Below are 13,240 nucleotides of genomic sequence, written 5' to 3'. Positions count from 1 at the left end.
AGTAGCTGTGATTACAGGCGCCCGCCACCACGCCTGGCTAATTTTGTGTTTTTAGTAGAGATGGGGTTTCACCATGTTAGCCAAGATGATCTCTATCTCCTGATCTCGTGATCCGCCCTCCTCGGCTTCCCAAAGTGCTGAGATTATAGGAGTGAGCCACTGCGCCCGGCCGCCTTTTTTTTTTGAGGCAGAGTCTCACTCTGTCACCCAGGCTGGAGTGCAGTGGCATGATCTTGGCTCACTGCAACCTCTACCTCCCAAGTTCAAGCGATTCTCCTGCCTCAGCCTCCCAAATAGCTGGGATTACAGGCGCCCATCACCATGTCCGGCTAATTTTTTGTATTTTTGGTAGAGACAGGGTTTTGCCATGTTGGCCAGGTTGGTCTCGAACTCCTGACTTCAGGAAATAGAGTCAGGATCTATTTGTCCTCACGAAGTGCTGAGATCATAGGCATGAGCCTATAATCTTTGTCCTCTTTGTCCTCCCAAAGTGCTGAGATTATAGGCATGAGCCAGCACACCCAACTCAAATGATTTCTATTCTAAGACGCCTCCCGACCACCCTAACTCAAGTCTCCCCGTCCTCATTCTTAGTTCTTTCAACTTTATTGAATCTAAAATTTTTGTAGAGACGGGGTCTCGCTATGTACCTAGGCTGAACAGTACTTTTGTGTATTTAAAATTCTCAGTTTTATTTCTCTTTTAGAGAGGGTTGTCCCCTCCTCTAGAAAGCCAGCTTCAAATGGGGCACAGTTTGTATCTCTCTAGGGCGCTGCATTCCCCAGCACCAGGCTCAGAGAAGGGGCTACGTGGATATGTGAATGAATGAATCAATTAGTGAATGAATGAATGAATCAGTGAATAAATAAATGGCTGAATGAGTGAATATCTTACTCACCCTTGCAATCCTTACACTCACTGGAGCCCAGGTTCCAGCCTCCATCCAGGCAGCCAGGGCTGGGTCCAAGATTTCAGTAGATGCACATGTGGAGGGGTGCTGGGGATGGAGGTGTAAGGAGATGCTTGTGTGCCCGGCCACTCCCTGCTCAGGCCACTACCTTTATGTCCCTCAGCTTCTGTAAACGTCTTCCAGTTCTCCTGCCCCCAGACCCTCAGCCACTGCCCAGAGATGAGTTGCCCAGCCCTCAGGCCCCCCCACCCAGGTCCCCTGTGGAGGGGCTTGCTGTCCAGCCGCCTCCTCCATGCCTGACGTTTGCAGAGGACACAGCCTGTGCGCAAGGCAGTTTCCCAGGGCATGAGTCCCGGGGGCGTCTTGGCTGGCTGACAGGCTTACTTGCAGGCTTCTTGGGTCTCTTCCAGCCAACCATGGGCTGGTGAGAGGCTCTGCCTGGAACGGAGACCCAGACGGCCCCCACCAGAAGCCCCACCTCCATCCAACCTTGACTCCCATTCACGCTGCCCGCTGCCGACCTTGTCTCCGAGGGGTGGGATTCCAGCAGGTGGCAGGACTGACTCAGGTGGGAGGCAAGGCCGTTGATCACCAGATTAACTGTCCAAGTTCCACTTGATGGGGGCAGTCCCCAATCCCTCAGGGCAGGTAGATGCACAGGAGAACAAGCAGAGGTCTTTTCAGAGGGAGAAGGTGGGTACAGGGGCTTTAAGGCATGGGCAGGGATGCAGGGGATCGGAGGCAGTGGTGTGCTGTGGCTGATGCTTTTGTGAATTTCACGACAGTTACATGTTAGATTTGAATTCAAAAAGCATCAGGCTGGTCGCGGTGGCTCACGCCTGTAATCCCAGCATTTTGGGAGGCCGAGGCGGGTGGATCGCTTGAGGCTAGGAGTTCGAGACCAGCCTGGCCAACAAGGTAAAACCCCGTCTCTACTAAAATTACAAAAATTAGCCAGGTGTGCTGGTGCACGCCTGTAATCCCAGTTTCGTAGGAAGGCTGAGGCATGAGAATTGCTTGAACCCTGGAGGTGGAGGTTTGGAGGCTGCGATGAGTGAAGATTGCACCACTGCATTCCAGCCTGGGTGACAGAGTGAGACTCTGTCTCAAAAAAAAAAGAAAAAGAATAAAAAAGCATCTGATGCTACAGCCTGTGCAAGCAGACCAGGGTCAGCCTGTGGGCATGGTATGCTTCTCATGGCTCAGGGACCTGTGTAGGGGCTGGGTTGAGCTGTCAGGGGCCAGGAGCATTGAATGTGGTACAAGGATGTGCCCGATCCTGAGGGAGCTGTGGGTGGCTCCAATGTTGTGCTGTAGAAAGGGCTCCCGGTGGTCCAGGCAGGGGAACAGCAAGTGCAAAGGCCTGGAGATGGGAACCGTGGCGAGGGGAGACTGAGGAGGCTTGACTAGAGGCTGGAGTGCTGGTGAGTCAGCAGAGAGATGCAAGAGGGGTGGCTGGTTCTCAGGCGTGGCTGAAAACCCACCCCTTCGGGGTCCCCATGACCCCTTTCTTGCTCTGCAGTGACTCTCAAAGCTGCTTGTGTCTGGTCAGGTCACTTGTAACAGCACCCTGTTACTGATCCTATCCGGCCCTGCCTGGTACCTCTGTGGATATGACTGGGACCACCCAGGCCTCTATTTCCTGATTGTCACAGCCCTGGGCATTGCCACCACGGCCAGGCCTTGTGCAGAGCAGTCTGGACAGGCTGGGATGAGGAACAGGCTCTCCAGGAGGGAACAAAGGTCTTGTCTGCAACTTTGAGCCATCACCTGGCCCCTCTGTGACTCACCGCCACCCCCAACCCATGCAGCTATCCCTCATTCATGCATTCCTTCCTTCCTTCATTCATTCGGTCCAACTGTTTTCTGAGCTCCGCAGAGGAAACACAGAAGACCAGCCTCCCTCAGGAATAAACACTCAGATGTTCCTGACCTGGGCCAAAGCTCTGGGCTGGGAAGAAAACAGATGGAGGGTGTGGGAGAGAGATAGGGGGGTGGGATCTGCTGGCTCCAGGAAACCCCCAGGCTGGTGGGGGACAGAACTGAACACAGTTACCTCAAGCCTGGTGGGAACAGGGTGAGGCAGAGGCAGTAAGGCTGTCTGGAAGAGGAGGAAGGAAGAGCTCCCTACCCACTGATCCCCAAGGCTCCCTGGAGCCGCCATTAACTTTAATGAATGAGTCGGCCAAGTTCAGCCTGGGTGCTGGGGGAAGGAGCACTGTTTTGGGGACCCCCAGCCCTGGTGATCCCAAACTCCCTGGGGCTCCGGCTTCCTGTCATCCTGGGCATGGGTGTTGGGGGTTAGGACTGGGTGGCCTGATCCAGACGGGCATCTCTCCTTCCAGAGAAGGTGGCCTCTGACCGAGTGCCCCAGCATGTACCCAGTCCCACCCCTGGAAGCCCCTGCACAGGGCTCCCAGGCACCGCCCGCACTTGCAATCACCCTAATCCCTCCAAGGCTCCCCTGTGCAGACCTAGACCCCGGAGGAGGTCGTTTGAGGGGCAGGCATTGAGTCGCTTTGCAAAGTTGTCTTCCAGCTGATGCTAACGGGGAGGACGGTCCCAGGCGTGCAAAGGTTGACAGAGCGCCTGAAGTTTGGGACCTAATTTTGGGGAGGGGGTATAGTTAGGAGGTCCGGAGGGCTGTTGGGGGCGGCGGTTGGAGATTCACCAAGGTCCTCTCCGTCGCACGGGGCAAGAGGGGAGTTCGAGGTCCAGTCGCACGCTGGGGGGTTGCAGGGGCGCCGGGGAATGTGGGATCTTTAAATATGGGCGGGGGCTTGCGGGGTCGTCAAAGGCGTCACCTGGGTCGGCCCATCTGGCGGCGGCCCCGCGTCGCCCGCCCCTCTTCCGGCCGGGCGGCGGTCGCCGCCCCGCGGCCCGTGGATGGGCGGCGGGGGTGCGCTGTGCCGCGCCCTGCCCGCCGCCGGGCCCCGCGCCGTCGCTGCTGCCCGCCCGCCCCGTCCGCGACCCCGGCTCCGGTCCCCGACCGGGGGTCCGCGGCCGCGCGGGACCCTCTCCCCTCCAGCCTTGTCCGCCCGCCCCGGCCGAGCCCAGCAGGTACTGGGTGGGATGGATGAGGGTGCGGGAGGATCCGGGATCTGCAGCTCAGTGCGCCCAAGGAGGGAGGCACGTCCCGGAGGGGGACGCGGTTTGGGGCAGGGGCCAAGAGGGAGGGTCTCCGTGCGGTCCGGAGCCTAGGGAACAAGGAAAGGTGGGGGGAATGAATGCATATACATTGCCTGAGTGAGTGAGGATCCACGCACCCTCATCCTGGGAGGGGGAGGTTGCAGGGTTCACTTTGGGGGAGGGCAGAGCTGTGAGTCTCCAAACTCCATAGATAGGGTTGGAGGTCGGGGAGCTCTCAGGGATGGATAGTGACCCACAATGACTTAGGAATGGGAAGGAGGTGACCCACCACTGGCCCCTGGATCCAGGGGTTGGGGCACTCAGGGAGGGGTCAGAGAGCCGGGTCTTCCAGCTCTCCCCGGACAGAAGTCCCGGACCCAGCTCGGGGCACTGCCCCTGCTTTTCTGGAGGGCTGGCCAGCAGATGGGAGTTCCCGAGGCTGGGGTCTGAGCGGGGAGGCTGATGGAGATGCATCAGAATGGAGGGCCCCCGAGGGAGGCAGCCTCCGGGAGGGCAGGCTAATTGCACCCTGCTGGCTGCTGGCAGGCTCCTGGCGGGTGGTGATGGGGGGATCGGGCCGGCAGCCAGCGCCTTGCTGCACTGGCTCCTGGGCGGCCCATGGGACAGGAGGGCAGGCAGTGCCTGTCTGCCCTGCAGAGCTAGGGCCCTAGGAGTATTGGGGGAGGGGAGGGGTGGTGGTGATGAGGAGAAGGGGGATCCTCGGAGACCTTCCTCAACCTCAGCAGGGACACCCGGACTCTGGCAGCGCCCGCTGGGGACCCACAACAGGCCCACATGTCCCAGAAGTTTCTGTTGTGTGCTGATCTGGTTGTGGTACCCGGAAACCCCTGGGTGTGCATCTGGGGGCCAGGGGCGGTCTGCCTTGGGGATTGAGGGGCAGGGGGCACCTTCTGTTGGTCCAGTTCTGAAGAACAGAAATCAATGGCACCGAGCTCTTACAGCCTGCAAAGCATTTGCCATGCAAGATCTCACTCTGTTCTGGATACCAACCCTCGTCGCGGGGGTGGGGGGTGGGGCACCATGGGGAACCTTTACAAAGCAGGTGGCCGAGGAGTGGGCAGTAACTTGCTCCCTGGCAGGGGTGCCTGAGGGCCCCTCCTCAGTGGCTGCCTCAACAAACCTGTCATTTGTAGAAATACTCACTGGAGGGCTCTGGAGGCTTGGCTGGGATTCTGTCTCTTCCCATGTCCTGTTGGGTGGGGAATCTAAGGAGCCATTAGCCCTGCTCCCTGCTACCCTCATCCTCTCCTGAAGAGCTCTCTTGGGTCCCCCCAGGCCCACCAGATTCCCCCGGAAGTGTGTGTCTCCAGGAGAGGGTGTGGAGGGGGGAATCTCTGCTCATCCCCCCTACCCCAGACTTCAGGGAAGGGAGATCTCATGACCAGACAGAGTAGTAAAAGTAAGGCAATACTTTCCAGTCCAAATACACCCTGTAGGGTGTTTTTTTTTGTTGTTTGTTAGAGATGGGATATTCCTAGTTTTTCAGGCTGGTCTTGAGCTCCTGGGCTCAATCGATCTCCTGCCTCGGCCTCCCAAGTAGATGGAACTATAGGTGCATACCTGGCTAATAGGGTGGTATTCCTCACTTGGCAAACCCAGGACTGTTACCCAGAAGAATATACCCTTTCATGGACATCCAAACCTTGGCTGAGGGTTCCCAGGGGCTCCTGGGTCTCTGGGAATCCCTGAGGGTCCCAGGGACTCCAGTGTTAGGCCCAGATTGCAGTGGGGGAGGGGATGTGTACCCAAGAATGGGGAAGGCCCAGGCACTCATCAGTTCTGTGCTCCAAGCTCGTGGCTTCTCAAGGGCAGGACCAGGCTGGTTCCCCTCCCAGAAAGCAGACCCTGCCACCTGCCACACCTGGATGGCACTAATTTAGTCCCTGCCTTTTCTGGCTGGATGACCTTGGGCAAAAGGTGCTAGGCTTCTCTGAGCTCTGTCTCCCGTCTGTAAAATGGGAACGGGAATGCCACCTTGCTCACCAGTGGTGATAGGGATTAAATGTGATCATCCTGATCTCAGGCTCAAAACACAGTAAGAGCCCTGTCCACGGTAACGTGCTAGATGCTGGGAAAGCCCTCCACCCCTCCACCCCTCCACCCTCTTGGAAGCCACCTGCCATTTCTCTCCTCCTCCCCACCCCCTCCCTGCCCAGGGCACCTTAGGACGCGGCTGCCAGGCAAGGAGGAACATGGCAGACACACGACTGAATTTGGCCCATGCATCGGGTGGCTGAGTCACATCCCCAAATTGCATCTTCATTGGTGCGTTTCAGAAGGTCGTTTGCAGAGGCCCTCAGAGGCCCATACCCCCTCTGGGTTCTGTCTGCCGGCCACCCGCTTCTCTTCCCTGTGCCCCTCGTCCCCAGCCGGGGAAGTTTTGCACCCTCAGGGGGATGGTGGAAGGGGTGCCTGGGTTTTCCTGGGCTCCCTGGATGAGGGCACGATCTGGGGTCCCTGTGTGCACCCTAGTGCAAGCTCCCAGCCCCACCTGGCAGCCAGCGGACATTCAGGCGGTAGGCAGGGGTTTGAGCCTCGGAACAGAAGCACCACCTAAGTATATGTGAGGTTAGGGAAAGATCAGGGCCAAGGTCAGCCTCGCAAACTGTCAAATGCTGGGCCCACAGGAGGCCAGGCCTTATAGGCTGTAAAATGCTGGGCCGGCAAGAGTTCAGGCCTGATAAACTATGAAGTACCAGGCCACATGAGGCTAGGCCTGATAAACTGGGAAGTGCTGGGCCTGCAGGAGGTCAGGCCTTATAAGCTGTGAAGTGCCTGGTTATAGGAAACCACAGCCTGATTGATGTGATGGGTGAGGGTGGGAAGGGGCGGGACAAGTTCTGAGACTCATGAGGTCACCTGACCATCAAAGGAATAACTTTTTTTTTTTTTGGAGACAGGGTCTCACTCTGTCACCCAGGCTGGAATGCAGTGGCATGATCTCGGCTCACTGCAACCTCCACTTCCCGGGTTCAAGTGATTCTTGTGCCCCAGCCTCCCAAGTAGCTGGGATTATAGGCGTCCACCACCACGCCCAGCTAATTTTTGTATTTTTAGTAGAGACAGGGCTTCACTATGTTGGCCAGGCTGGTCTCGAACTCCTGACCTCAGTTGATCCACCTGCCTTGGCCTCCCAAAGTGTTGGGATTACAGGCGTGAGCCACTGTGCCCAGCAGTTTTTGCCATGTTGGCCAAGCTGGTCTTGAACTCCTGACCTCAAGTGATCCACCCGCCTCAGCCTCCCAAAGTGGTGAGATTACAGGCATGAACCACCATACCTGGCCACGAAGGAATGATTCTTGCACTCCTGTGTGCTGACACCAGTATCTGGAGACACATGGTGAGGGACAGACACAGTGTAGGGGGTGTGGGACAAAGGCACATGTGGTCCTGCAATGTGTGCGGTGACCAAAGTCACCCAGCAGTGTAGCTCCTTTTATTTTTTTTTCTTTGAGACAGAGTCTCACTCTGTCGCCCAGGCTCCAGGTTGGAGTGCAGTGGCATGATCTCAGCTCACTGCAGCCCCCACCTTCTAGGTTCAGGCGATTCTCCTGCCTTCCCCCCTGAGTAGCTGGGATTACAGGTGCCCGCCACCACATCTGGCTAATTTTTGTAGTTTGAGTAGAGACAGGGTTTCTCTATGTTGGCCAGGCTGATCTCAAAACTCCTGACCTCCAGTGATCTGTCCACCTCGGCCTCCCAAAGTGCTGGGATTATAGGTGTGAGCCACCGCGCCCGGCCATTGTGGCTCATCTTGCTGTGTCCTTGCTGTGTCTCTTAGTCTGTCACCCCCAGTGGGGGTGGGAAGTGTCCTGCCTGTGCACACAGCTGCCCCCCCAACCCTCCTCCCAGGCCTGGCACACAAGGACCCCCCCCAGCACACGCTGTTGTGATCATTTCAAAGGGGATAACACTTGGCCTTCCACCCACCCCTGCCCAGCTTGTTGGGAAAATCTCACAAAGGAGTCGGGTCCAGAATCTTCCTTGCAGGAGAAAGTGTGTCTTCAGGCAGGTTATTTTATTTTACTTTCATTTTTATTTTATTTTATTTTATTTTTTGAGATAGTGTTTTGCTCTTGTCGCCTAGGCTGGAGTGCAGTGGCATGATCTCGGCTCACTGCAACCTCCACCTCCCGGGTTCAAGTGATTCTCCTGTCTCAGCCTCCTGAGTAGCTGGAATTACAGGCATGGGCTACCACACCTGGCTAATTTTTTGTCTTTTTGGTAGAGACGGGGTTTCACCATGTTGGTCAGGCTGGTCTCTAACCCCTGACCTCAGGTGATCTGCCCAACGTGCTGTGATTCCAGGCGTGAGCCACCGTGCCCGGCCCAGGCAGGTTTTTTCTCTTTTTTTTTTTCTCTTTTTTCTTTTCTTTTTTTCTTTTCTTTTTTTTTTTTTTGTGACAAGAGTCTTGCACTGTCGCCCATGCTGGAGTGCAGTGGTGTAATCGCTACTCACTGCAAGCTCCGCCTCCTGGGTTCAAGTTATTCTCCTGCCTCAGCCTCATGAGTAGCTGGGACCACAGGTGCCTGCCACCACACCCGGCTAATTTTGTTTTTGTATTTTCAGTAGAGACGGAGTTTCACCGTGTTAGCCAGGATGGTCTCGATCTCCTGACCGCGTGATCCGCTCGCCTCGGCCTCCCAAAGTGCTGGGATTGCAGGCGTGAGCCACTGCGCTCGGCCCCCAGGCAGGTTCTTTCACAACATCGTGCCACAGTTTCCCCATCTGTAAAACTGGCCAAATCCCAGGACCCACTTCTTGGCAGTATTAGGATATAGGAGAACATTTACATAAAGAATGGAGCCTGGGACCAGGCGCAGTGGTCCATGCCTGTAATCTCAACACTTAAGGGAGGCCAAGGAAGGAGGATCACTGGAGCCCAGGAGTTCAAGACCAGCCTGGGCAATGTAGCAAGACCTGATCTCTACTAGAAATAAAAATAAATCATCTACAGCCATACTACCCTGAACACGCCTGATCTCATCTGATGTCGGAAAAATAAATCATTAGCTGGGTGGGGGGGATGGTGCATACCTGTAGTCCTGGCTACTTGGGAGGCTGAGGTGGGAGGATCCCTTGAGCCCAGGAGTCTGAGGCTGCAGTGAGTTAGGATCGCCTCACTGCACTCCAGCCTGGGCTACAGAGCAGGTAGGGAGTGCATTTGAGGGTCTGAGATACTGGGCTGGGCAGGGCAGGGGAGAATCTGGCAAGTTGGATCCAGAGACTCAGACAGCCTTATCAGTACCTTGGTGAGCATGACTGTGTCACCATCAATTGAGGTCCCTGCTCTCACACATGATGCCACAGGGCATTGCTCTGTCATCACACAGGATGCTCTTCAAATAGCCTGGCAGGGAAACTGAGGCTGGCCTGAGGTCATAGAACCCAGCCAAGCATGTCTTACATTTTACAAAGCCCTGCAGAATCGATTCCAGATCTTGGAGTTAAATCCTGCATTGCCACACTGGTCCTGGAATCTGTTTAGAGATTATGGATCCCCACCTGCCCAGGCAGGAGGGAGCCTCAGAATCGCTGTAGCCACAGCCGGGGTCCCTAATGTCCCATAGGCCACAATGCAGGAGCCTACAAATGCAGCAGGCACAGTGAGGTGAGGTTAACCCATCCAGGAGTCTGAAGGTTGGAAGAGGATAAGTGCAGATGAAAACCACCTTCTAAGCATACCATTGGCCACCCTATCCTCCCAGGCAAGCCCGTTGGTAGATTTCATCTTCCAGCATTCAGCAAGTATTTCCTGAGTGTCATCTGTTTGCTAGGCATTGTTCTAGGTACTTGGATACACATAAAGTCAGCAGGCAGGGGTCTGGTAGATAGTGGGGGGTGTTCCAGGCAGAGGGCACAGCCTGTGCAAAGGCTCAGACAAGGATGAACTTGTTGGAATCTGGTGATCGGGAGACCATTGTGGCTGGAGGGATTGGGTCTGGGAAGAGTAAGAAGGATAAGATAGGTGGGAACCAGATACAGAGGGCCCCTTGGCCATAGTGAAGAGTTTGGTGTTTTATTTTATTTGTTTTTGTTTTTGTTTTAGAGATAAGGTCTTAACTCCCAGGCTCAAGCAGTCCTCCAGTCTCAGTCTCTAAGTAGCTGTGATTACAAGTGTGCACCACCAGGCCCAGCTCTGGAGTTTCTTTGTTCTGTTTCTTTTTTTTTTGAGACATAGTCTCACTCTGCCACCCAGGCTAGAGTGGCATGGCATGATCTTGGCTCACTACAGCCTCTGCTTCCTGGATTCAAGCCATTCTTCTGCCTCAGCCTCCAAGTAGCTGGGACTACAGGCGTGTACCATTACGCCTGGCTAATTTTTGTACTTTCAGTAGAGACTGGGTCTCACCATGTTGGCCAGGCTGGTTTCAAACTCCTGACCTCAAGCGATCCTTCTGCCTTGACCTCCTAAGTAGCTGCAATTACCAGAACTGCACCACCGTGCCCGGCTCTCTGGAGTTTATTTTTTCAATGAGACAGCACTGGGGAGCCATGGGAGGGCTTTGAGCAGGGGAGGGATTCAGGCTGACTCAGATGTTTCTGGGATGGTAAACCCACGTGCCAGCACTCTGGGCCACTCCCGAACTTCGAACGTTCTGGGATGGGTCCTTGCCTTTCTGGTCAGTAAGCTGGACCCTGCTGTGACCACGTCCCTCTGTCCCCTTGCAGGACAGTGCAGGAGCCCAGCCGCTGAGCCATGCCGGGCCCCGGGCGGCCTGCAGCGAGCCCAACCCCTGCACCCAGGTAGTCATGAACAGCCACAGCTACAATGGCAGCGTGGGGCGGCCGCTGGGCAGCGGGCCAGGCGCCCTGGGACGCGACCCTCCGGACCCCGAGGTCGGCCGCCCCCCGCAGCCCCCGCACAGCCCGGGCCTCCAGGTGGTAGTGGCCAAGAGTGAGCCAGCCCGGCCCTCACCTGGCAGCCCCCGGGGACAGCCCCAGGACCAGGACGATGACGAGGATGATGAGGAAGATGAGGCCGGCGGGCAGAGGGGCTCAGGGAAACCCTCAAATGTGGGCCACCGCCTGGGCCACCGGCGGGCGCTCTTCGAGAAGCGGAAGCGCCTCAGCGACTATGCCCTCATTTTTGGCATGTTTGGCATCGTCGTCATGGTGACGGAGACCGAGCTGTCCTGGGGGGTGTACACCAAGGTAGGTGCGGTCCTCCCCCAGGCGCTCCAGGGAGGTTCCACCAGGCCTGCCTGGCTTTCTTGACATGGGGTTGGGGGTGGCAGGGCCCCCCAGGAGGTAGGGAGTGTTAGGGGGCTCCTGGAGGTGAGGGCTCCCTGGCCTTCTGCATACCCACCTCCGGGAAGGTAGCAGGGAGGCTGCACGTGGGGAGGGAAGGTTCCAGCCCATTCCCTGGCCAGGTGGCTTAAGGCGGAGGGGGGCTTCCCCCCAGGACAGGGGGTCCCCAGAGTGGGCCTGCTCTGGAGAGCAACAGAACAACTTCCTCCCCTTCCAAGAGTGAGTGCGTCCAGGTTACAAGCCTGGCTGTGGGCTCCCTCATGCCACCTGGAGAGAGATCAGGGCTGTGTCAACCTATAAACTGTGAAGTGCCGAGGCTGGATGAGGTCAGGCCTTGTGAACTGTGACATGCTGTGCCCGTGTGAAGCCAGGCCTTACAAACTGTGATGTGCTGTCCCCATGTGAGGGCAGGCCTTATACACTGTGAAGTGCGGTGACCATGTGAGGCCAGGCCTTGTGAACTGTGAAGTGCTCTGCCCATGGGAGGCCAGGCCTCATAAACTGTGAAGCGCTGGATACATTTTGCTGTCAGCCCGGTCCCTAGGAATAAGGACAGGAGAGCACCACTTCCTGAACAGAGCACCTGCTGCACGCCCAGCCCTGATAAGCTGTTTCACACACAGTGGCCCCAGGACTGGGGAACTAGCAGACATTCGGGGTACAGTGGGAGAAGCCACTGGGAAGAGCCCCATTTGGCTGACTCCCATGCCCAGGAGCCAGGGTAGGGGGATGGGAGGGCCGCCGGCCCGCGGCCTCCAGCATCCATCCGGTTGTGTCCTCTCTCTTTACCCAGGAGTCTCTGTACTCATTCGCACTCAAATGCCTCATCAGCCTCTCCACGGCGATCCTGCTAGGTCTCGTTGTCCTCTACCATGCCAGGGAGATCCAGGTCAGTGCTGAACGCTGCCAGGAAGCAGCTTCTCTCTTCAAACCCCCGACACCAGCCCACCTTTAATTTTCATTGATTATTTACAAAAAAGAAGAGGTAGTGAGAAAGTGAGGGGCCAAGGTGGGACTCTGGGAACACATGGCGCGATCTTGGCTCACTGCAACCTCTGCCTCCTGGGTTCAAGTGATTCTCCTGTCTCAGCCTCTCGAGTAGCTGGAATTACAGGCGTACGGCACCACATCTTGCTAATTTTTGTATTTCTAGTAGAGATGGGGTTTCACCATGTTGGCCAGGCTGGTCTCGAACTCCTGATCTCAAGTGATCCACCTGCCTCAGCCTCCCAAAGTGCTGGGATTGCAGGTGTGAGCCACTGCTCCTGACCTATTTGTTTAGTTTTTGAGACATGGTTTCACTTGTTGCCCAGACTGGAGTGCAGTGATGCGGTCATAGCTTTGACCTCCTGTGTTCAAGAGATTTTCCTGCCACAGCCTCCCGAGTAGCTAGGACTATAGCTGCACACCACCACACCTGGCTAATTTTTCTGTTGTCTTGTCGGTGTCTGGCCATATTGCCCAGACTGGCCTCAAACTCGTGGGCTCAAGTGATCGGCCCACCTTACCCTCCCAAAGTGCTAGGACTTTAGAGGCATGAGCCACCATGCCCAGCCGCACATGCATGTTGATAACAGCACTGTTCAAAATAGCCAAAAATCACACCTGTGATCCCAGCACTTTGGGAGGCCGAGGTGGGTGGATCACTTGAGGTCAGCAGTTCAAGACCAGCCTGGTCAACATGGTGAAACTCCGTCTCTACAAAAATACAAAAATTAGACAGGCATGATAGTGGGTGCATGTAATCCCAGCTACTTGGGAGGCTGAGGTGGGAGAATCACTTGAACCTGGGAGGCGGCAGTTGCAGTGAGCTGAGATCGAGCCATTGCACTCCAGCCTGGGCAACAGAGCAAGACTCTGTCTCAAAAAAAAAAAAAACAACAAAATAACCAAAAAGCAGAAACAACGTCCAAGTGACCATCCAGGCA

The 13,240-nt window shown here is 56.2% G+C and overlaps 1 protein-coding gene across 1 annotated transcript in view; it reads left to right on the top strand.

Moving 5' to 3' along the window:
• Positions 1-3,795: 3,795 nt before the first annotated feature.
• Positions 3,796-13,240, top strand: part of KCNN1 (potassium calcium-activated channel subfamily N member 1) — a 32,924-nt gene continuing 23,479 nt past the window's right edge. Inside the window, 3 exon segments of the mRNA XM_017879577.1 lie at positions 3,796-3,970; positions 10,734-11,216; positions 12,106-12,201. Coding sequence (XP_017735066.1) covers positions 3,797-3,970; positions 10,734-11,216; positions 12,106-12,201 — 753 coding nt within the window. The 5' untranslated portion in view covers position 3,796.

Source organism: Rhinopithecus bieti, unplaced genomic scaffold, assembly GCF_001698545.2.
Source record: "Rhinopithecus bieti isolate Rb0 unplaced genomic scaffold, ASM169854v2 scaffold_9899, whole genome shotgun sequence".
Lineage (NCBI taxonomy): Eukaryota > Metazoa > Chordata > Mammalia > Primates > Cercopithecidae > Rhinopithecus > Rhinopithecus bieti.
This window is presented reverse-complemented; position numbering and strand designations above follow the sequence as displayed.